This window comes from Pseudorasbora parva, chromosome 19, assembly GCF_024679245.1.
Source record: "Pseudorasbora parva isolate DD20220531a chromosome 19, ASM2467924v1, whole genome shotgun sequence".
NCBI classification, from domain to species: Eukaryota; Metazoa; Chordata; class Actinopteri; order Cypriniformes; family Gobionidae; genus Pseudorasbora; species Pseudorasbora parva.
The window spans coordinates 19,382,714-19,408,344 of NC_090190.1; the positions used below are offsets into that span (position 1 = coordinate 19,382,714).

The following is a 25,631-nucleotide window of genomic DNA, read 5'->3' on the forward strand; positions in this document are numbered from 1 at the left end:
TTTCTCACACAAAATTGCACTTAACTCTTTAAGAACCTAATATTGACTGACAACTATTTGTCTTCTGGGCATGTCAGGTCTTGATGATTTGAATTCTTAAGAATCAAAATAGGATGTGTGTTACTTATTGCGGAACAATTCAACTGCTGTGTTTCTAATATTAACATAGTAAAATTCATTATATGATGCAGTTTGTGAATTCAAAACCATCTTGATTGCACCTGCAATACCAATCCAGCAATTTGTGGATAAGAGACAAGCCACCGGGCATCCTTCTAATAGGCTATTTAGAGTAGTAGTCAATCAATAGCCTATAAGATTTTTTCTCACCAAACTTATACATAGCCTACCTTCAGTCTAAAATATTTGCTTAAAGTCTTGCACAAAACATTAAGGTTTTATATTGCACTATAGGCCAAGGAAAAAACGGATACCGGTAAATAACAAACCTTGTTTCTCGAAATCACACAAAGGCTTTCACAATCCTGCCCTTCATTTCTAGTAGCTACAAACCTGTGGTTACAGGTGAGGTGGGTCTTCTGACGCGCCAGCCAATCAGCGAGCATCCTTTCCTCACCTCGACCAATCAGAGCGCTGACCAGCCCCTACTCGAACCCAAATACTTTACACAGGAAAAAAAACTATCAAAGTTTATCTATAGGCTAGGTCTATAAGCAAACAATAAAACATTAAAAGTATATTTAACCTGTTATAAAGATTTAAAATATACATTTGAAACTCAAAATTACACTCAAAACTCCGAGAAGGACGGGACAGGGTGCTCAGGTGTTTCCTACCTGCTCCTTCAGCCCTTGAGAAATAGGCTAATCGGAGAGGGAAAAGTCGATTTACCTGTAGCCCGGGTTCTGGCATCTCTCACTCGCGCTCTGTCTTCTATTACCTGCACCGACTTGAAAGTCCAGTTTCACAAGGAAGAACCACGGAGGAAGAGAAATATGTCACAGGAGACAGACAGGTAAGAGTCATGACTGCGACACAATCTTCCATTACCTCAACACAAGTATCGGAACGTCAACGAGAGCCATTCTGCAATTTTACCTTCATATAAGATTTTATTCTTTCAAAACTCTCAAAAGTTTATTTTATAGTCGCATTAGCTACGTTAACGGCGTATAATATTATACATAATTTGTTTGCTTTATTGTTGTTTTTATAGATAGAATCCCACCGCGGAGGGAAAGTTTTTTTTTGCGGTCAAAACGCCATTTTTCACCGAGGAAACACCTTGAATATAAGATACCTGAAATGTATTCGCATTTATTTACTATTTAAAGGGGAAGGATTATTCGCTATGATATTTTTATTTTTATTATTATTACCAAACATAAAGATTTCATTATTTTTAAGGATTTTGTGTTGTTTTTATTTATTTTACTTCGCTCATTTATGTAAAATTGTTTATTTGTTTAGGTTTTAATACAGTATTTTAGTTTAATGTAAAGTTTGAAAAGATTGGGGTGTTTTGATTGTTTTAATAGTGTTCAGATCTATTGTCTCCTCCATTATAATAACCTGTTTATTTATGTTTTTTGGTGACTTAAACACATTTTTGTTTATAGACTGGACTATTTGTTTATCTTGAGGGTTGCTGTTGTAATACATTGCTTACATTCTTCAGAGGCTGATAGCTATAAAATATCTAGGTGTGTCAAAGAGTTAGATTTATTAGAACATTTGAAACTATAATTGTTGTGCTATTCCAGTTAAACTGAGTGAATACTTGTAAAGTGGGAAGCTTGATGATATTACATAAAAATATGTTTAAGGTGGGTTAGCTCCTCACACAATATGACCATATGTGACCCTGGACCACAAAACCAGTCATAAGTCGCATTGTATGGGTCAGAATTATGCATTTTTCTTTTATGCCAAAAGACATTGGGATATTAAGTAAAGATCATGTTCCATGAAGATATTATGTAAATGTCCTATCGTAAATATATAATAGTAATATAATGTGCCTTGCTAAGGACTTCATTCGGACAACTTTAAAGACGATTTTCTCAATAATTAGATTTATTTGCACCCTCAGGTTTCAGATTTTAAAATATTGTCCTATTCTAACAAACCATACATAAATGGAAAGCTTATTTATACAGAATAAGCAGATGAAAAGTAAATTAAAGGTAAATACAAAAACATAATTCCTTAATTATCAAAATTATCTATTATGATATTAACAATTAAATATATATATATATATATATATATATATATATATATATATATATATATATATATATATATATATATATATATATATATATATATATATATATATATATATATATATATATAAAACCTCAACATGATTTGCCTGAAATGACTTCCCTCATTTTACACTGTGGTCCAACTAATCCAACTAATAAACTAATAAACATGTGCTGATTTTTTTTAAATGTATAATATTTTTTTATGGATGAATATACACATAATGACTTTAGTTTATTTGACCCTATACCATGCATTTTCCAGTGAAAGTTCCTACATGAGTACATACTCTGTGCTCACTGCTTGTGTTGTGTAAATGTGTGTTAACTAATGTGTGTTGTGAAGACACTATGTCACTACTACGGACACTTCAATATTTTTAGAACATTTTTACTAAACTTAAGTGAGCCAAACCCATATTTGGGTTGGAAATATATATATATATATATATATATATATATATATATATATATATGTGTAAAAATATACCATAGAAACATGCCGGGTAAAATGTAGTGAAACGCCCCTCTTAAAAAAACTGTGCATTAGCTGTTGAATTGTAAAAAAAGTTTTAGTTGCTACCAAATGAATTTGAACAAATTTCCATTTATAAAATATCCCAACTAAATATAGCCTCTTATATCAAGCACAAAATAAATTCACAGATCACTATTATCCGATGACAAGAATCATTTAATCTCAAATTATTTCATATGGAGTAAATGTCACAAATTATGTTCAGATGAAATATCAAATTAATTAAAAGAGCATAACAATTTAATAAATATTTAAGTAACATCATTTTTATATGGCATGTGTTATTTTTGTTGTTTCAATTGTATTGTATATTCCTCTTAATGTATGGCTTAAGTATCCAAAAACTCATTGTGGCTACTGTATTTTACTGAATATCTTGTTCTGAAGAATGAAAGCATTCAGATACAGATTTAATATCATATTATATTATATCAAATTGAGAGACTTGCACACCAAAATAAGCCAGAACTTGTACTTCCTCATGTCATGTGTCATACATTTTAGCTGCAGCTGTCTGTCAGGCAGTAAAATGCAGAAGACTTTTGAAGTCTCTGCGGTCAGTATTTGTTTGGCTAGATGTTCTCTAGCATTAATACATTGTACATCACACTCTCACAAAAGGAGCAGTGTGCAGGGTTGTTTTCATCAGTATGCAAAATAGAGCTTTTACATGAAGCTTTATCAGTTGGATCATTTATGTCTTTATTTCTGTCTGCCAGTGTGCTGATATACTGTTTTATGTCTGTGCGTGTTTGTCCCAGTAAGAGGCTGGTTGTAGTAGTGCCTAATGAGACGTCCTTCCACCAGCGTCGGGCCTACACCAGTGAGGATGAGGCCTGGAGGTCTTATCTGGAGAATCCTCTTACTGCGGCCACAAAGGCCATGATGAGCATCAATGGAGATGAAGATAGTGCTGCCGCCCTGGGGCTCCTCTATGAGTACTACAAGGTCAGTGACATCAGCTAAGAAGGCATTTACTCACCCTCATGGTGTTTGAATCCTATCTTTCGTCTGTGACAAAATTTAACAGAATGTTCACAATATTTCCCTATTTTCCATACAATGAAAGTGGATAGTAACTTAGTTCATCCAAACACATCACACAAAAATCGTAGTTATATTAAAAAATATCCTTGCTCTTCACTGCTTTATAATGGGAGTGAATGGTACTTTAGATTTTGAAGCCCAAAAATCGCATCCATCCATCCATCCATGCATCCACCCATCCATCCAAAAATTCAGTCATGAATAAATTAAACATAAGAAAATAAGAATGAGATTTGTTACAGTACTTGTTACAGATCTGTTACAGTATGAAACCAAATACATATGTAAATGCTTATGTGAAAAAGTGTCACGATTACTTCTACACTTCTTCTTTCCATCATTTTTCATCCACTACTAATAAATAAAACCATAATTATTTCATTGTCAATGCAACCAAGGTATAACTTTATAGCTCACATTATCCAAAATATACAAGCATTCTAAGGATACGGTGAAATTATGCCTAAATTATATGATTCCTTTTTGCTGCTCTGATGTGTAAGTTATTAATAGAAGACAATCAGGCAGTTTTCATAAGTCAATGATTGTATCTCTAAGTGATAAATCTTCAATAAAGCAATTATGGTGAAACAGTGTCTATGAAACTATCAGCGCTGCTGTATATTGATGTTTCATCTTCTGCAGGTGCCCAAAGATAGGAGAGTTTTACCAATCAGCAAAGGGGTTGAAATTTCAGAGGAACCAGAAAAGAGGTCAGTAAAATGATTAAAACAGTGGTGAATTTAGAGTTGAATAAATGGATTCAAATTGTGACTTAAAAAAAACCCCCAGAGAAATGTTTTATGCTTTCACATACTGTATCAGAAACACTACAGCGGGAAACAGCAGTCAAATGGAGCCAGAGACGGTGGATAATCGTGTCCAGGTACTGAAATCAGTGCCCGTTAATCTGTCACTCAACACGGATCACCAGGAGACCAAACGGGAACAGTACAGCGTGGCGGCTGGAGAGAGTGTGGCCGCTTCTGTGGTAAAGGCTGAAGTGTACACTCCTGCTTTCATGGCTTCTGGAGTTCACTACAGGACAGAAGGAGAGGAACAGATGCGGGTCATCTGTGAACAGGCCCACTCGTTCGACAGCTCGTCCGTATGTCATAGTGGATATAGGAAGGATGACCATCGCAGTAGTCCAGATAGCACCTATGAAGAAGACAGCAATGAAGTGAGATTAATATCTGGTGTTTAAGGAACATTTGTTTGTCATAAAACTTTGATGTAGTTAGCAAATTAATGGGTGATAATTTCTCTGATGCAGAAGTACCGCCCATCGTCGCTTGGAGCTGATGACTTCATATTTGATCAGTCGGATATGTTGTGAGTGTTATACAGAAGTAATGTACACCAATAGGCTTGTATTGTTATGGTGAATCAGCTCTCACATAACTATAAAACATATTCTTTAACAGAGACACTTTCCAGTACACGTTAGAGGCCAGCAAGTCATTGCGGCAGAAACAGGGTGAGGGGCCTATGACCTATCTGAACAAGGGACAGTTTTACGCTATTACACTGAATGAGACAAGTGCCAATAAACGCCTCCGACATCCCATCAGCAAAGTGAGGGTGAGTGGTGTTCTTCTATCAAACCAGATAATCGACAAAAACTATGAAGGTATAATGTAACAATGTCATGTTATTGAATTAAATTCATTTTGGAGCTTTGATTTAAATGTCATATGTAATTTATTGACAGCTCTTTTTTTGTAGATTTTTAGATAAATCTATACTACCTTTTAAAAGTTAGTGGTCAGTATGATTTAAAAAAAGAAATTAATACCATAATTCAGCATTAAATTGATCAAAGGGCCAGTAAATACATTTAAAATGTTATACCATTTTAGAAAGCTTTCTATTCATCAAGGAATCCTGAAAAATGTGCCATGGTTTACAAAAAATATTTTTGAATGTACAACTTTTTGAAAACATAGTTCAACTGTGATAACTGAAGACTGTGTGGAATGCGGTTGTTCAAAATTAAGCCTAGTCATCAGGAATAAATTATATTTTTTAAAGGCCCCCTGAAATCTAAATTTAAGTTTATTAGCTTTTAGTATGATTATGTTAGCCTTAAGATTAGGAATAAGCTGGTGTGTTCCAAAATAATGACAAAATTAACATTTTGGAGATATAAGCATTCAAAACTTACAGTCTATCTTCCATTAACATAAATCACAGATTTTGATGATACCATCACAGACTTCACCTTCTCATCACATCTTCTGTCCAATCAAATGCTCTCTAAAACCTGAAGCATCCCACCCCCTACACTATAAATAGACGCTGAAGCTGCAGCCGAAATCGGTCAGCGGTTCACACATTTACTATATTCTACATGGTGAATAGCACATTGCCCACTATATATATTCGATAGGAAATTATTCAGAGAGTTTTTACTGTATTTTTGATCAAATAAATGCAGCATTGGAGAGCATTAGACACTTCTTTCAAAAAGATAAAAAAAGAGTGTTTTGACTATATCTTCTGTTTTGTTTTGTTATGGTAATAGTTTATCGACATGCTAGTCAAATCTTGATCATTTGGAACAGACATGAAGTTATTGAGTGGATTGTGATAACCTCTGTTAACCTCCTTTTTCAGAGTGTCATCATGGTTGTATTCAGTGAAGATAAGAACCGTGATGAGCAGCTCAAATACTGGAAGTATTGGCACTCTCGCCAGCACACTGCAAAGCAGAGGGTTCTGGACATCGGTGAGGCTTCCTCCTTATTATTGAGATAAATGTTTAGTCTTGATCTTTTATCTCTTGGAGTGTCTAATATCGAAGTGTTTCTAAACCCTGTTCATGGAGAATCCCCAACACTGCACATTTTGAATGTGTCCTTTGTCTGACACACCCATTTCATTTCTTGAAGTCTCTACTAAAGCCGGGCTCAGACTACTGGAGTCTTTAAATCTTTACTGATTGTGAAATCTGGTTGGATCATGCACATAAGGAGAATCTACACACATTTCGTCTTTCAAATCTCAAACCTACATACATTACAAGATTTGAAAATCATGGCACATCACATGCTACAAGATATTCTCAAAGGGGTGGTTCCGTGGTGTTTTTCTAGGCTTGGTTGTGTTTATGGGGCGCAGTATAACATGTCCTAATACTTCTTTTTTTAAAACACCGTATTTTTCTTATATTTTACCTTTATTCCACACTGCTTTCTCCACTGTCCTTTGAACGGCTTGTTTGCTTCCTGCTTCTATGAAGCCCATCCCTCTGAAAAATGCAATGGTCTTAGATTGGTTAGATGGCCAAATGTAGTTTCATGTATTTTTATTGGCTGAAATGCCAAGCACAGGTTTTCCGGAAACGCCACGCCACTTACCATTATGGGCAGAAGTCACATCTACGGTGACTAGCAAGGGTTTATGATGTCACCAACCCGGAAGTGAATAAACTGCCATAAATTTAAAAGACAATATCTCCGTTTTCATTTAACTTTCAGCGCTGTAACTTTGCAGATACTGTTTATGCTCAAGCATTACAATTACACACTAGCTAAAGTTAAAAAAGTGAAATCACATGCAACCACCCTTTTAAGATTGTCATGCCAGATTTAGCACCTCACGTGATCGCACAGGGAAGCAAAATGTAAACAAAATGGATACTGTGCAATTGCAATTTGCTGTATCAATACTTATTCTTTGTAGTGAGAAAAAAACAGCCATGTTGTTGCCACATTTCGATCAGCCATTCCTCCATCTCCGCTGTCCATCGGACCCGTACAGCTGCTTGTTGTTTCGCTGTTGCGATTTCAAAAGTTAAGCCACTTCTTTCTCCCTTACTGGCTATTGTGGAAGTACTGACGTAAACCTTATTGTAATCATTACGATTTTAAATCCTAAATATCAAACATATTTGATTTTGTCAGGGGGTCCCTTATGTGTCCGCGAAAAGATCAGGAGGTTTAAGGTTTGATCTGTCAACGCTTCACATTACCAGATAATCTGGGCCAAACATCAGAACTGACCAATGCCCTGGATGCAATATTTTTTCTCTCTGAATGTCGGGAGGGGTAAATAGGGGATAGATTGGCCTGATCTCCTGTAGTCTCAGCCCGGCTTAATGAGCTAATGATCTAAATCAGGTGTGTTTGATTAGGGAGACAAAATGTGTAGTGTTGTGGGTCCTTCAGGATTAGGGTTAGGAGACACTGTACAAATTAGTTGAATTAGGTGTGTTTGATTATAGAGAATTGGGGATATTCCAGGATAAAGGTTATGCAAATGCCTATCTATGTGCTTTGGCCAATGTATTGCAACAGTGCAATCTATTTGTATATAATGTGTTTTATTTAGTTTGGTGCACAGCATACTTAAGGGGGCAATAGATTTACCTTTGAATATCTGTGCTATTAAACCAGGGGTGTCCAGTCCTGCTCCTGAAGTGCCAATGTCTTACAGAGTTTAGATCCAACCTGCTCCAACACACTTGCCTGAAAGTTTCTAGTGATCCTGAAGACCTTGATCACTAGAAACTTGGAACTAAACTCTGCAGGACACTGGCGGTTCCAGGAGGAGGATTGGACACCCTTGCATTATACAGAATAGAAGAGGTAGCTAGCTATAAGTATGTTGGCAGCAAGATTCACTTCAAACTGTTGCTCCACCATGGCAGTAGTTGATGAGAAAGAGAGTTGATGTGGTGCATGAGATTGAACATGCATAACTTGAAGAATTTCCGTTCTTGAAACATATTTTTCTAAAAATCATTAACCACAGCACTACTCAACACTCTTTGGTCTGAATTGTCATTCACCTCTAGTTTGAATTGTCATTCACCGCTAGTTTAAAGACTGAGGGTGCCTCACATCCAAGAAGCCCTCAGGGCTTTCTTGAGATTGGTTTCTCTTGGTTTCCCCCTAATCAACTAAAGGGTACTAGGTTGCTATATGGCTATACACTATGCAACTGATTTTGCATTCTCTCACAATTATATAGTTGGGTAATTATATTGTATATAATTTGCCAGCATCAGGGAGCCGCTTTCAATATGCAAGGTATTAAAGTGTGCTTTTGAATGGATGCTCGGTTTTTACTTACGCTTTCCAATTCCCAATCATACTCACTCTGTATAGGGAGCAACACTACTGACCAAATATTTTACAAGATAAGATATTTATCAATGATACTCAGGATCTCTTGTGCACCAAATCCTCTGCCATCATCCTATCAGTCATCTTTTCTTACTATTTTCATGTGATAGGATAAATCTGATAATGTTTAATTAATTCAAAATAATTATTAATTTTCTGTGCCTATCCAAATTGCGATTTAGGCTTCGGGGACATCCATAATATACAGATTACTAGTCTGCCCAGAGATTTTTTTACAGAAAGATACAGACCTATTTACAGAGGTAGTTTTGACATTTTGGACAGATCTCCTTTCTCATTAAATCTCTGGTGTTAATTAGTTATTAGCTACTTAGAGATTGGTTTCTTATCTACAGCTGCACACTTTATTACAGGGATAGTACTGTTGAAGAAACCTGGGATTACAAACCAAGGGTGCTATGGGAAACCAAGGGTGCTATGGTTTTATAATATCCCAATTATTCTCAAGCTCCATGAGTCACAACACCTGGGATTTGAACTTTTGACCCTCAGATCACGAGCCCAGATTCTGAATGAGAAACCCCTTAACATACAGGCCCAAAATTGTTGGAGTCCACCTGGTGTGGGGCAGCTATGAGCCCAAACAATTCACATCTTATTCTCGGTCTTGTCACACCTTGAAAGAACAGTCATCCTGAGCCTGTTGCTTCTTGTCCTCCCCTCATCTCCAGTAATCAGATGCTCTGCTATGTCCTTTGTCAAGATTTGGCCCCAAGACTTTTAAATCCTGGGAGCACCCTGAGGGAATATCGGAGCTGTAATGGCAGCCATCCTTGTTTTAAACCTGCCCTCTTACATGGGGCAAAAATAGAAGAATGTTTTGATGAGACTCTTTGTGCTACGGGATCTTAAGTAAATGTTGGTGGATTAGGGAGGTAGAGTAGACAGACCTTTGGGCACATGGCATACGGCAGTATGCTGAAGCTAAGTAGGGGAGACAGTGACTGAAACATGACACCTGCACAGTTGGGATTTGAATAGCAGTTGAGGCGGGATTGTTCCTCAACCTTGGGGCCATGTCACTAGAGCTGGGATTTGAATGGGGCTATTTAACGGGGGGAGCTTGCTTACGGGCATTGACGGGTGTGCTTGGTAAACCACGGAAAGGCAGCCCATTGGGAAGAGTTTTGCACTTCCTAATCCCAAAGTTACCCGCAAAGTAAGACAGGTGTTGGGTTTACTTAACATGGAGATAAACGCCCCTGTAATGAAAGCTTATTCCATTTCAAAGTGCTTCATAACTGAAGAAAGAATGTCTAATTAACATAGGAAATCACCACTTTTAACACTCATATGTATGGTTGGGGATTTGAACAGATTTTGTCATGACAATGTAGAGCCCCTCCACCCCCCACCCCCTATGTAGTTCATACTGTGCATGCAATAACTTAAGTACAGCTTATATATTATATTATATATATATATATATATATATATATATATATATATATATATATATATAATATAATCTTAATCTTATAGCTTATTCTATAATGAACATGTGTGTAACCTGTTATATGGCATTGAATGATACCTCAAAACAGCAATGTTCCTGGAAGACCACCGTCCTGCAGAGTTTAGCACAACCCTGTTAAAAACTGTAGTTTTCTAGTAATCCTAAAGACATTGAATAGCTTGTTCAGGTGTGTTTGATTAGGGTTGGAGTTGAACTCTGCAGGACAGTGGCCCTCCAGGACTTGACCTGAGAAATAGGTACTATTTGTTTTCTAACCAATTTGATACTTTTAGCCTGGTGGGCAATAAAACAGACACTTAGGTAGTACCAGTCAAGAATGTAAAGTTAACTGCTGTAGCTAAGCTAGCATAGACAGGTTGACTCTAGCCATTGAAACAGTTATGAGATCACCTGTCCTTTTTGTAAATATATAAAGTAATGACATTTAGACTGAATCACAGACTTGTTTAAAGTGTGAGTGAGTGGTCATAAATAGCCTATCATGCGGCTACTAAAAAAGCAAGTGTTTGTTTACATAAACAGATAAGAGTTATCTAGTGTGGAAGAGTGCTGTTTTATATACACTCGGCTTATCAAGCTTAAAACCGCTTGCTTTTGCAGACATTGTCTTAATGTCGCCATTGTCTAGCGATCGTTAAAACCCAGTTCTTACAATTATTACATCTCTCCATAAACTTAATCATATAAAATAGAACTTGTATGATACTGTACATGCCTCCTCTTGCAAGTATCAGCCTGTGAGTGAATTGCATGCTGATCTTGACTTGTGGTGTAGTGATGCATAGCTGTTACCATACCAGGTAAACCTGTATCCAAAACACAACATATCCTGGTTGTGTTTTGTTTGTGTTTTCCAATTAGGATGAAAACTGACTTTTCCTGTTCTACCTACAGCTGACTACAAAGAGAGCTTCAACACAATTGGGAATATTGAAGAAATCGCTTACAATGCTGTTTCCTTTACCTGGGACGTGAATGAGGAGGCCAAGGTAAGTCACATAGCACCAAGACTGTGTACTCAGTTGTTTAGGCGTGGCACAGCAAATTTACAATTAATTTGTTCTCTACTGTGTGTTTTGGTTTTATGGACATCCGGCTTGCATTAATGGTCATCATGTATGATGAATTCGCGGGGGTAGTTGTTTTGCTTGACCGAAGGTTCAGTTTTCAGTCTGACTACATCAGCACATCTATGTTTTGTCACAAACTCTTATTCAGTCATTTAACCACCATTGTGTGTGATACACAAAATGTTATTGAGACACAGGGTGGAGTGTTACGACATATGATATGTGTATTTTACACGCATTAGTCTCTCTCCCCGGTTGTTGAACCCTCCCCAAGAGCCTTGTATAGTGTGATGCTTGGGATTCACAATGCCCTGCTGCATCATCCTCTGTTCTGTCTATTAATTTAAACCTCTATTTTCTCCTGTATGGGATCTCAGGTTTCACCTATACGCTACTGACAGAAGGAAATGGACTCAGGTCTGTGTACACGGCCCAATGCACACAAACCCGAGTCCAGATCCTCCCAGCCTCACAGGTAGAGTCCTGCCCTCCCATTGTGGCTATACAGCTTAGATCAAACACTCGCCTCTGGAGTATATTCAACTAAAGCTCTCTACGCAAACATTTGCTTTTTATTGGGCCAACTCACACAAGTAATACCTATTAATGCAGACTATATGTCGTCTTAGTGTAGCCGCCCTTGGACATATATAAGTATATTCAGGTTTTTTTGTTTTGTTTTTTTGAGTCCCAGCTCATGTAAAAACATGCAGTGGGGTGTGAAAGGCTCTCGGTTTGATCTGATAAGCATCTCATACTCTGACCTAACATACTTCAAAGCTCTTCTCATCATGGCAGGCTGGAATGGAGGAAGCCGTAAACAGAGTTTCTCCACTAGCCATTGATCTGTGAGGTGGAAATGATATCCTTGTTGCATTGTGGAAAGGCTCAGTCTTTTTTATGAGTGGTCCAGTATTACTTTGTAGTCTGCAAGATTTTTTAATGTTTTTTAAAGACGGCATTTCATGATCGTCAAGCCTGCATTTTTTTAAACAAAAATACAGTAAAAACAGTAATATATATATATATATATATATATATATATATATATATATATATATATATATATATATATATATATATATATATATATATATATATATATATATATTGTATACTTTGCCGTTCAAAAGTTTTTGATTGGTAAGGTTTGTAATGTTTTTAGAACATCATCTTTTTGTACTATCTTGAACTGAATAGAACAGTCAAAAGAACAGCATTCATTTTAAATATAATCTTTTGTAACATTATAAATGTATTTACTGTCACTTTTGATCAATTTAATGCATCCTTGCTGAATAAATTTATTAATTTCTTTAAATCCACTCGTTCTTACTGACCCAAAACCTTTGAGTAGTTCAGTGTTGCAAAAGCTTTCCATTTCAGATCAATGCTGTTCTTTTGAACTTTCTATTCATCAAAGAATCCTAAAAAATGTATGCAACTGTTTTCAACATTGATAGTAGTAATCATAAATGTTTCTTAAGCATCAAATCAGCACATTAGAATGATTTCTGAAGGATAGAGACTGGAGTAATGATGCTTAAAATTCAGCTTTGCATCACAGAAATAAATTACATAAAAAAATATATCCAAATAGAAACTTTTTTTAATATTTGAATAGTGTTGCACAATATTACTGTTTTGTATTTTTAATAAAGTAAATGCAGCCTTGGTGAGCATAAAACATTAAAATCTTACTGATCAAAAAACTTTGAACAGCAGTATATAATGTATTCCCCTGATGGAAAAGCTAAAATTTCAGCATCATTAATATTTTTAATGAAACCATGATAAAAAAAAATCAAAATTCTTTAGTGAAAAGAAAGTAAAAATTCTGAAGAAGTTTAATATTTATTTGAAATAGAATTGTAACATTAGTAATATTATACATTTCTTTACTGTCACTTTTGACATTAGTTTAATGCATCGTTGCTGAATGAAAATACACATTTATTAAAAAGAAACTGACCACAAAGTTTGAATGATAGCGTATGCCACCTGTCTTGGACTCCATTTCACTGTCTATAGTGTTAATCCAAATCGCTATTCTAACTGTTGAAATGTTTTGGACAATAAATTCAATCATGTAATTACGGTTTCCATGATCAGTCATTGAGGTGGCATTGTAGGAAATAAAGTTTCCCCTATGCTATACAAGTGTAGAGTTCATATGAAGTTCTCCAATCTAGTTTTCTTACCATGCTAAGTAGTAGCATGCTTCACCTAACGATGACCTCTTTCTTGTCCTCTGGCATTGGTAATGGTTGATTATATGAAAATGTTAATAACTAACCACATAAATATTTAGTGAGCAAGACCTTGTTCCAAATCTTTGAGAAGCATGCATGTAAAGATGAAATTTAAGATTAAAATTTGGTTTTACATTAATATAAAATGAATATTTACTTCAATTGGAGCATTTAGTATTCTCTTCAGATAAAACGGTATCGTTTTTAGTGTGAAGTCTGAACGTTGTTTTCTGTAGCAGTCAGTGGTACAGATAGACGTGTCGAGGCAGGCACCTGTTTTGCGTGTAGGTGGCTGGTGGGTGAAAAACAAGGTGCTCTTTCAACAGTCACGATTGTGTAGGTCAAAGCTGTCAGAAAATATGAATATGGAAGTTTTTATGCAACAGCCTGTTACATGTACATTTGGATGCAAAGTGTTGAACTTACATTGCATATCATAACTACCTCGCAGAGACAGACACCACAAAATGTTTTATTTTATTTGCTTATTTTGCAAACATATATTTTCATGGAGGACTAAACTGTTTTTGTCTTTTTCCCTGATTGTTAGATCTTCATCACAGTGAACTGTCTGAGCACAGATTTCTCCTCTCAGAAGGGGGTGAAGGGTCTTCCTCTGATGATACAGATAGACACCTACAGCTACAACAACCGCAGTAACAAACCACTGCACAGAGCTTACAGCCAAATTAAGGTCTTCTGTGATAAGGTGAACCTTGACTTTTACCGTTTAAAACTGTACAGTATTCCAACATCATGCTGTATATGTGGAAACAGTCATAGAGAACTGTTAAGATGACAGTAAGAGTGCTGCAGACTCAGTGATAACAATTTTCTAGCTCGACCTGAAGTTCACATTACTGGTTCCCTAGACAAAAACACTATAGGATTTTTCCAATGGCTTTTTGGATGATTGCAGAAATAAGCTCTGTGACCAATGAAATAATTCTTATGATTGTTTATGATTCTTACATGGAAGGCTACACCAGAGTCGCATGACTTCAATGTCACCATCCGTTAAACTCTTTCAGTCTTTATTTAAAGGGTTAGTTCACCCAAAAATGAAATTTATGTCATTGATGACTGACCCTAATGTTGTTCCACACCCATAAGACCTCCGTTCATCATTGGAACACAGTTTAAGATATTTTATATTTAGTCCGAGAGCGTATCTAAGTTTGGGAATACTATATTGTCCATGTCCAGAAAGGGAATAACATAATCAAAGTAGTCCATATGTGACATCAGTTAGTTAATTAGAATCTCTTGAAGCATCGAAAATTATTTTGGTCCAAAAGTACCAAAAACGACGACTTCAGCATTATCTTCTCTTCCGCATTTGTTTTCAATCCTCAAATAAAGATTCAAATGGTCATGATTCAGCGTATTGATTCATGATTCAGATCGCGTGTCAAACTGCCAAACTGCTGAAATCACGTGACATTGGTGATCCGAATCATGAATCAATACTTACATTCGCTCTCGGACTAAATATAAAATATCCTAAACTGTGTTCTGAAGATGAACGGAGGTCTTACGGGTGTGGAACGACTTTAGGGTGAGTCATTAATGACATAAATTAAATTTTTAGGTGAACTAACCATTTAAAAACATTTTCCCTGAAAATCTGAGTTAGAATAGTTTGCAAGAGTGCATTTATAAACATTGATGGGGCTGTAAAAGTGGATGAGTTTATTTGTTCGTTACCATGACATTTAACGTCCCAAACAGCCACTGTAGTTACATTTAGACACTAGTAACTACCTTTTTAAGACAAGTAAAAGCTTTTTAAAAAATCCCAAGGTGGTATTACTGATGTATTTATATAACCACAGACCTGCAGGCATTTAATGAAAAAACCCATTCAAAAAACTTCAGGACGCTAAAAATGCTAACTCGTTCCTTTATTTTGCATGCTCACTTAAGCTGTAAACACTTCACTGCTTATTAGAATAAGTGGGTCATTTGAATTCTGACATCATTCATTCTGTCTTCAAACTTAGTAACTGTAGCGCCACCTTGTGGTTGTTCAATATTGTTACTTTTCACAGCCTTTACAGTCATCTAATTTCTCTCTTCTGTATGTCTTTCTGTCTTTCGGTCTGTGTTTGTGCCGCACAGGGAGCGGAGAGGAAGATCAGAGATGAAGAGAGGAAACAGAACCGCAAGAAAACAAAAGGTATGAAGCACTGAAAGTTAAATCATTTTAAAGGGTCATGAAACCCCAAAACAAATTTTTTGAGACGTGAACTGATATTTACAAGCTGCACATCACTGAAAACAATCAAAACACCTTTTAAGTGGAAATTGGTTACTTGTGCATTTACATTTTTCTGTGTAATTTCGTACCTTGGGTTGAACATCAAAGTCGAAGCAAAGTAATGGAATGTGAGGTCGTAATGTGCCTTCGGAGTGTGATGACTGGCACGATTCTATGTCAGCCGGTATTCTGTATTTATTCCTGAATATTAACTCTTTTAACCCAACCACTGCGCTGTATTACGCATGAGAGAGCATTATAGCGGAGAATCCATGTGGCATAAACATGAGAGCAGTTTCTGCGCAGAACGCCACAGTGAGTTTAACACTCGCCACGTGGAACATATAGATCAAATATAGATTTATCAGAATATATGTACAATATATTATACATATTTCATTTACTGTAGTGCCCTAAACATTAACCAGCACCATTTGTGTACAAAATTAATTGGGTCTTCTTCTAATGAAATATATGTGCAAATAAGGACACTGATACACCCGTACACCTGATCATGAACGTGATGACACTGTGGAATATTGTGATACACAAAAGACAATAATGTACACTCAAAATTTCAAAGAAGGCAAAAAAGTAACCATGTTTTTATTCTTTCTGTGTTAAACTGACGCGTGTCATTTGTTCAGAGTCCTTTTAAATGTACTGAAAATATTATAAGACCTTTTAAATGTCCTCCCCTGTTTCTTCCTCATTTTGGCAGTATGATGTTATATAGAGTTTTTTTGTGTTTTTTGCTCTTTGTGGTCATATTAAATAATATTCATGTTTCTGTATAGTGAGTGTGTTGCAGGTCTGTGGTTCATTGGTCATTGTCTCCCCTCTACCCCCTTCTACACCCCCACTTTTCCACAGCTATACACACCCATTTTCAGAGACTTTTTGCAACTCTGAGGTGTGAACGACCAGGCTAAACGTGGGGGGTTTAATGACACTTTAAAGAACTTTAAATTATTTGAGACATTTCTCTCCTGTTTTGACATTTTTATTTATTGAAATATGAAGTGTTTCCTTTTTTTATGTTTTTTATTTTTTATAATCTTCAGTCTTCAGTTAGATCACAGCCATGAATCATGATGTGCTACTTGCTAGTCTGTGGCATTTGGTATTGAGGGGCATTTGATTGGACAGAAACGTGTAGAGTGGGATGATTCACCACCTTCATTATCAATAACAGTTATTCTTACATGTTCGAATGACATCATCTCATTAGGAAAGGATGGAGGCGCTGGGGCGGTTACTCTCCCGAAAAAGTCTGACACCACCTTCTTTAAAATGATGACTGATTTGGATGCCCAGCCGGTTCTATTTATCCCCGATGTGCACTTTGGAAACTTACAGAGGGCAGGCCAGGTATGAGTCAGTCTGAAAACACTCTCAATGAACATATCACATGCTCTTTTGTGTGAAAAGTCATCTGCCATTTTGCATTCAAGTATAATTGCAGTCTCCAAGTCTGCCCTTCGCCTTGCTTTCTGAAATCACAAAAAGGTTGTAGAGGCTTATTACAGAACTGTCCTGAAGACTCTGGTGGCCCATTGTTTGTCTAATGAGACTGAGACTTATTAGATAGTGACTGACCTTTCAAAAGCATTCAAGTGTTTGTATCTTGGATACTTAGGTGACATTTGTTTTTTAGGAATGATATCTGCCGAACTGGTCAATGTAGTGTCTGTTTTGAGGCTTGTTCTGAATGTTACAGAGATGTTTGAGCATATAAATGTTCAAAGGAGATAAGACTACTTTGCACTCTTTGCAGGTGTTTGCATTTAATACAGAGGAAATTGAACGAGAAGGGTAAGTTTGAATTTTTTTCTCCATACTTAAGCTTTAAACCAGAAAAAGATATTCTTGTATCAGAACTGATTGTACATCACATCACCTCAGATTTAATAGTAGCATCGACGCAAAGGTAGAGGGATCCTCAAGAATATTTATTAGTACAAGTAACTATCCACACTAATGTTTGATGTAAAATAAATGATTCAGTGTAAAACGTAGGAAAATGATTTAAGAATGTAATTACTTTGTTATTAACATTAATCATAAAATGTTTTTGCTTGTAATTAATGATTATATATATATATATATATATATATATATATATATATATATATATATATATATATATATATATATATATATATATATATATATATAATATTTTTGCTGGCAGTTAATAATCATTCAGCTACTTAATTGTCTGTTTTGTTCAAATTACTTTATAGTGAAAGCAATAAAATACATACAATTAAAAAAATATATTAAATATACAGTGCCATGCGAAAATATTCGGCCCCCTTGAACTTTGCGACCTTTTGCCACATTTCAGGCTTTTTCAAATTTATTGGATATCTCAAACTTTTTTAACAAATCAAAAACTGAAAAATTGGCCCTGCAAAATTATTCAGCCCCTTTACTTTCAGTGCAGCAAACTCTCTCCAGAAGTTCAGTGAGGATCTCTGAATGATCCAATGTTGACCTAAATGACTAATGATGATAAATAGAATCCACCTGTGTGTAATCAAGTCTCCGTATAAATGCACCTGCACTGTGATAGTCTCAGAGGTCCGTTTAAAGCGCAGAGAGCATCATGAAGAACAAGGAACACGCCAGGCAGATCCGAGATACTGTTGTGGAGAAGTTTAAAGCCGGATTTGGATACAAAAATATTTCCCAAGCTTTAAACATCCCAAGGAGCACTGTGCAAGCGATAATATTGAAATGGAAGGAGTATCAGACCACTGCAAATCTACCAAGACCTGGCCGTCCCTCTAAACTTTCAGCTCATACAAGGAGAAGACTGATCAGAGATGCAGCCAAGAGGCCCATGATCACTCTGGATGAACTGCAGAGATCTACAGCTGAGGTGGGAGACTCTGTCCATAGGACAACAATCAGTCGTATACTGCACAAATCTGGCCTTTCTGGAAGGGTGGCAAGAAGAAAAAAATGTTGTTTAAAGTTTGCCACAAGCCACCTGGGAGACACACCAAACATGTGGAAGAAGGTGCTCTGGTCAGATGAAACCAAAATTGAACTTTTTGGCAAACAATGCAAAACGTTATGTTTGGCGTAAAAGCAACACAGCTCATCACCCTGAACACACCATCCCCACTGTCAAACATGGTGGTGGCAGCATCATGGTTTGGGCCTGCTTTTCTTCAGCAGGGACAGGGAAGATGGTTAAAATTGATGGGAAGATGGATGGAGCCAAATACAGGACCATTCTGGAAGAAAACCTGATGGAGTCTGCAAAAGACCCGAGACTGGGATGGAGATTTGTCTTCCAACTAGACAATGATCCAAAACATAAAGCAAAATCTACAATGGAATGGTTCAAAAATAAACATATCCAGGTGTTAGAATGGCCAAGTCAAAGTCAGACCTGAATCCAATCGAGAATCTGTGGAAAGAGGTGAAAACTGCTGTTCACAAACGCTCTCCATCCAACCTCACTGAGCTCGAGCTGTTCTGCAAGGAGGAATGGGCAAAAATTTCAGATTGAAATATCCAGTAAATTTCGTTCCAGTAAATTTCGTTCCACATGATTGTGTCCCACTTGTTGTTGATTCTTCACAAAAAATAACATTTTCATATCATTATGTTTGAAGCCTGAAATTTGGCAAGAGGTCGCAAAGTTCAAGGGGGCAAGATATTTTCGTATGCAATGGCTCGTTTCCACCGAGCGTGGCGGTTCAATACAGTTCAGTATAGTACACAATTTTTTCCATTTCCATTGTTGTGAATGAAGTTGTGAATGGTACCCTAATTCGTAACTGCACCGTACCATTTTTTTGGCACCCTTCTGTTAGGGTTCTTAGCACAGTAGTACTAAAGGGTGGAGCTAGATTCACTGCAGAACATTGATTGGTTGACAGAGAATCGTCACTTGCGCATGCTTTTTCGGCCGTGTTTTTCCATGTAGACTGCAGGCTTAGCCTGTCTTCAACAGCAGAAACACAAGCCGGATCAGGGTTTATGGTCCCGAATCATACTGTACTGTACTAAACTGTACCGCACCGCTCGGTGGAAATGAGTCATAAGCACCTATAGACTGAACATGTAATATGCATGTGCATGACATCTCTGTATTAACAAATTCACATTTTTGTAGTTTACACAGCGACAATAACGGTATCGTTTTTCAAAACCGTGCACTTTGAAACCCGTTTACAAAAGTTAGCATTTTCAGGCCTCCAAAACGCCGTTGTCGTGTTAATGAACGGCCAAAGCGCATAAAAAGTAGGTTTAGTTTCGTTTTTAAAACAACAGTGTTGTGTTAATCTGATTGGTTAGTTTAGAGAAGCATAAAGTCAATGTATTTGTTTGTGTGTTTGTGTTAGAAGTGTGCTGGTGAAGAGGATGTTCCGCCAATCTGAGGATGACTTCTGCCCACCCCCTCATAAACAGCTAAGAGAGGAGACCCAGAAGAAAGGTCAGAGCAGGACAGACCTATATACACATTTATAGCTGAAATGTATATTTTTCCAACCTGGCTCTTATGAAAACAAAAGTCATCTTTGATCACCAAAATTACATAACGTATTCAATCTATTAATATGCAATTAAGCCACGCACCAGCTGAGAGACCTGCTCGCTTAACTTTACTCAAGTTACTGTAGTACCACTGCACAAAGGTATCGCTCTTTACAACGTCAGACACATGCATAACGATAATTAATATGATTAGTCTTTTGCTTGACTACGTTATCAAACAGCAAATAATGTGTTGCTAATGTTACACAAACCATGTTCCCATTCACCATCTCAGTCTGTCTTCTAAAAATCAGCATCCTTAGAAACGCTTTGAACATCATAGAACATCAGTAGAGAAATGCAAATAATTAAACATAACATCGTAATATGCATCATATACATAATCATTTACATATCATCATATACATAACATTTATTCATAATATATTTGGTGTTAATTGTAGCACAGAATTTCGAATTTATGTAAACTATTTTAAAGAAAGATGTGAGAGTGAGTGTGTACTTTACCATACTTGTTCCATGTACTGCATGCTCTGAATTCCCACTGCAGATTAGATTGTAGCACAATTCTACAGTTCATAGAATTTAAATACAATGTGGAATTAAAATCAGACTAACTATGACTTCATTTGAGATTAATATGACTGTATGTTCTTTTTACAGTGCTCTTGTATGTGAGGAAGGAGTCAGATGAGGTGTTTGATGCTCTAATGCTGCGGACGCCCACTCTCAGAGGACTCATGGATGCAGTGAGTATCTGTTTCTATAGGGGGCGCTCTACTCTAAATTACTGAAGCATTGTGCTGATTGTCAAACGCAATGGTGCATTGATTTAAAAATGAAATTTCAGTTCAAAGATTACATTTTTGTTGAATCAAATTATTCAAAGCAAAGTGAAAATAAAATCCATGCCCATTTTAAGATGCATAAATCCAGAGCCTGATCGCGATCTACTTCCTAGTGGAAGTTATATGTGACTTCAGCACAGGGCTGGACTGGGGCTAAAATTCGACCCTGGCAAACCGAGCACATCCGGCCCATGAATGTTTTTGCTGGGGTTGGGGCCTTAAATTGGAGTAAATAAGTAAAACTAGGACAAATAATGATAGATATTATCGAATTTGGCGCATATGCAGATAAACTTAATATTGCTTTTTTGTCACACAGAAATGCACTTGACAGTAAAGCACTGATGATTTTGAGCTACTGCTTTTAAATGCTGTCATCATTTATTCACTCTTGTGTCATTCCAAACCTGTATGACTTCTGTGAAACACAAAAGGATAGAATGAAGAATGTTGGCAACCAAGCCATTTTGGTTAGGCTACCATTTAAATATTGTATGAACAAAAAAAAAAAAACAGACTCAAATTATTTAATTTTATGTTACACAGAAATAAATTAATTTAGGTTTGGAATGACATCAGGGTGAAAAAAAGATCACATTTTTGGGTTGAACTATCCCTAAACAATAATATTTTTCAAGAGTTAACACAATTTAAGTTAGACACTGATATCTATCTTTCATGAGGCTATCATTGAAATATATTTTAATAAAATTTCATTAGATCTATCAAAAAAGTTCATAAAACTTTTAAAGAGGAAAAAAAGGTTTGTCCTTAATTCATGGGATCCAGGCTTTAAAGCTGTTTTATAGACTGTAGTTTAACTGTTGGCCAGTTTCATTAAAATGTAAGATACAATGTAGTCACAGGGTAAAAAACATATAGATTGTAAAAACCATGCTCCTCATTATATGGCTATATGGTTTCTAAATATATATAACATATATAATAAACTATTATATTTGTAATTTAAAAAAAAAATGTAAACACCTGTAGAAAATACAAAAACAGCCTCGATAAAAAGTGATTTATATTCTGCAATATTAATTTAAGTAATAATACTAACAATTTTAATAAATATGTTTCTTCCAAAACACCATATTTCTTCACTGTTTGCTGCAAGGTAAATTGTGGTTGTGCTTAAGTGAAACGTTTGTGTGTTGCCGTTTTCCACTTTACCTCGTCATGAATAGCCTACATGCTCGCGGCTGTTTTCAGCTGATTCAACACAGAACCTGTTATGTTCCCATATCACACGATTGTATAAAACAAATTTCAGAGTCAAAGTGCCGTTCACTGAGCAGCATTTAAACGCAGTACGTTCGTCAGCGGCTGCGTTGTGCGGATATTCGCCTTTTGCAGTTCCATGCGCTCAAATAATAAATAAATAAAAATAGAAAAAAGCGCCTAATATGGAGGGGAGGTCTCTCTCACTTTGGCCTGTCAATTCAGAAGACAAACCAATGGGTCACTGTCGCTGCATAATGGCAGTGGCACAAACCCCCCCAAAAAAACTATCGGCCCCAAAGTCGGCCCACCGGGAAAATCCATATTTTTTAAATAACTTTCACAAAACAAACCGAATCATTTAAAAATACACATATTTTATGATTTTTTTATAAACAATCAAATCGTTGTCAGTTTGGTTTTCTGATACATGACTGATGATTTCTTTCATATCGACAGATTTCTGAGAAGTATGGTGTTCCCAATGACAGAATGCTCAAGATTTACAAGAAGAGCAAGAAAGGGTAAGTGACTGATTGAAAAAAATCATCAAATTACATATGTCACATGACAACTAATAAGCCTGTTTTGACTTTTTATTCTCTTCCATTGCAGGATCCTGGTGAACATGGATGACAATATCATCGAGCACTACTCTAATGAGGACACATTTATCCTGAGTATCGAAAACTACGCAGATGCATACAAAATCACATTAATGGAAATATGAACATCTTCCCGTGTTTCTAACATTCAGTATGTTTAAGCTAAAAGACTTGTTACTTGGACTCCAACCTGGTCAAATTCATCGTCAGTGGTCCACAAATTGAATTGAATCATCAAAAGCTGATATACCTCATTTTTAAGAGACCTCAAGTATGATTTTTAAATGGTCAGTAGGAGTTTCAGCACGTCCCAAACGTGTCCATGATTTCACTGTTCTACTGTGGATGTAGAGACATTTTGAATTTAAACACAGTGTCCACAGGATTTATTATTATTATTGCATTTAATTTTAATTACCAAAATACAGACTATTTCACATTTCACTTGAGTTTGGAGACCGACAACAGTTTGCCACCTGAATTTCAACTGTACCTTCCAAAGGATTTACCTGGAGTGGAGATCAAATATGAAATGTCTTCATCATAAATCATCATAAATGCAACAAATGTCCATTAAAAATGACGATGCTTAAATACATTAATTTGGGACTTCTCTGTGGGATTTTGAGACTCTGCAGAGCTATCTGTGAAAAGTGTCCAATACTGTAAATATATATATTTTTTCATTTGTTTGTTGTTGTCATTAATATTATTGTTATTTTTACCCTGGTAGATATCATTTAGGTTCTTACTGTCTGAATTTTCACAAACATATTTTCTGATGCACAAAGAAACGTATTTTTTTTACTCAGCCACAGAATTTTGTATGCTTAATAGTGCAAAACAGGAAATATGAACGAATATAGTACGGTATAATAACTGTACAGTACTGCATTATCAGAAAATTCTTCAAATATGTTGCTCAAATACATTTCAGCCATGTTTTATGTGTTGCACTCATGTTTTAATGTGGAAATATTTTTTTAGAGGTTGCATTTATTTCAAATGCAAAAGATTTCATGACTTGTTTGGAGGTTTGAACATGTATCCTCACATAACCAGCAAAAGTCTTTCCCTAACTATTCAGTCTTACTGTCTGATTCATTCTAGTGTTTGTGTATAGTGTGACAGGTGCATATTGACTTTGTAGTCCAGATTCAGTGCCCCGATGAGCTGTTTATGTTGTAATGTTTGAATATCATTTTCTTCCAAAAGAAAATTATGTAAAAGGGCACTTCGGAAACGAATCATTTTTATGTAAATAAATGCATTTTTATCAAGTTTGGACCGAAGGTTTTTCATACTACACTTTTTTTTTTTAGCACACAAAAAAACAAAACAAAACAAATTACCTCATGATTTACTCACCCTCAAATCATCATAGGTGTATATGAAGTTCTTCTTTCAGATGAACACAATCAGAGATATTTTAAATAATGTCCTGGCTCTTCCGAGATTTATAATGGGAGTGAATATGTTATTTTGAAGCCCGAAAAAGTGCATCCATCCATCATAAATGTACTCCACACGGCTGCCGGGGATGGGTTAATGAAGCTAAACAATGGGTTTATGTAAGAAAAATATCCATATTTAAAAATTAAAACTAAAATATCTAGCTTCCGGTAGACGGCCTACGCTAGTTGACTTAAGCCCTGACGCGATGCATGATAGCGTAAGCTTTGACGCCTCTTGCGGTTAAATCAAATCAACGCGATCACGTGAATGCTTATCAATAGTACAAGTGAACAATCCTGTGGAATGTATTCGCAAAAAATGTGTTTTGCCGTGTATATGCTACAAAGTTTTTCACGTGCATCTAATTCACACTTTATGGCGTGTATATGACACGCTCTTGGGTAGGTTGGGGGTGGTAGGGTGGGTGGTTTGTGCATATTATACATCATAAAGTGCGTATCATACGCACGCGAAAAACTGCGTACCATATGCACGGCAACATTTTTTTGGTGTATACATTCCACAAGATTGCACACTCGTACTATAGATACGCATTTTTGTCAGATCAGGCTCAACAAATAGGACTGGGCAAAACAAACTCAAGCCCCTCTGACATTTCTCTTAAAAAAATCTCATTTTAGACTTCTAATCCTCTGCGCTTCTTCATTTATCAATACATCAATCACTGTAAATCGATGCATACATACGGTTTCTCTGCCGGAAGCTAGTTATTTTAGTTTATAAAATATTAAATATGGATTTTTTTTAACACAAACGCATCGCTTTACTTCACTTCAGAAGGCCTTTAATAGCTCCCCGGAGCCTTGTGAAGTACTTTTATGATGGATGGATGCACTTTTTTGGGCAAAATATCATCCTTTATTCACTGCCATCATAATGCTTGAAAAAGCCAGGACATTACTTAATATATCTACCATTGTACTCATCTGAAG

General features: G+C 36.1%; 1 protein-coding gene across 1 annotated transcript; it reads left to right on the forward strand.

Annotated features, from left to right (window-relative positions):
- Positions 1-640: 640 nt before the first annotated feature.
- Positions 641-24,503, forward strand: grhl2b (grainyhead-like transcription factor 2b). Its single transcript, XM_067426369.1, has 16 exons — positions 641-976; positions 3,531-3,717; positions 4,462-4,529; positions 4,642-4,999; positions 5,093-5,151; positions 5,244-5,400; positions 6,436-6,547; positions 11,341-11,435; positions 14,319-14,477; positions 15,890-15,947; positions 17,260-17,399; positions 17,806-17,843; positions 20,393-20,484; positions 21,210-21,295; positions 23,078-23,142; positions 23,234-24,503. Exons 1-16 carry the CDS (start codon positions 957-959, stop codon positions 23,346-23,348), a joined length of 1,809 nt encoding a protein of 602 aa, XP_067282470.1. The 5' UTR covers positions 641-956; the 3' UTR covers positions 23,349-24,503.
- Positions 24,504-25,631: the final 1,128 nt, after the last annotated feature.

Excerpts from the sequence above, each read along its gene's own strand:
- grhl2b (XM_067426369.1), top strand. The coding sequence starts at position 957 with ATGTCACAGGAGACAGACAG. Across the intron at positions 11,436-14,318 it reads ACGTGAATGAGGAGGCCAAG|ATCTTCATCACAGTGAACTG; the intron begins GTAAGTCACATA and ends CCTGATTGTTAG. Across the intron at positions 20,485-21,209 it reads AGAGGAGACCCAGAAGAAAG|TGCTCTTGTATGTGAGGAAG; the intron begins GTCAGAGCAGGA and ends TTCTTTTTACAG.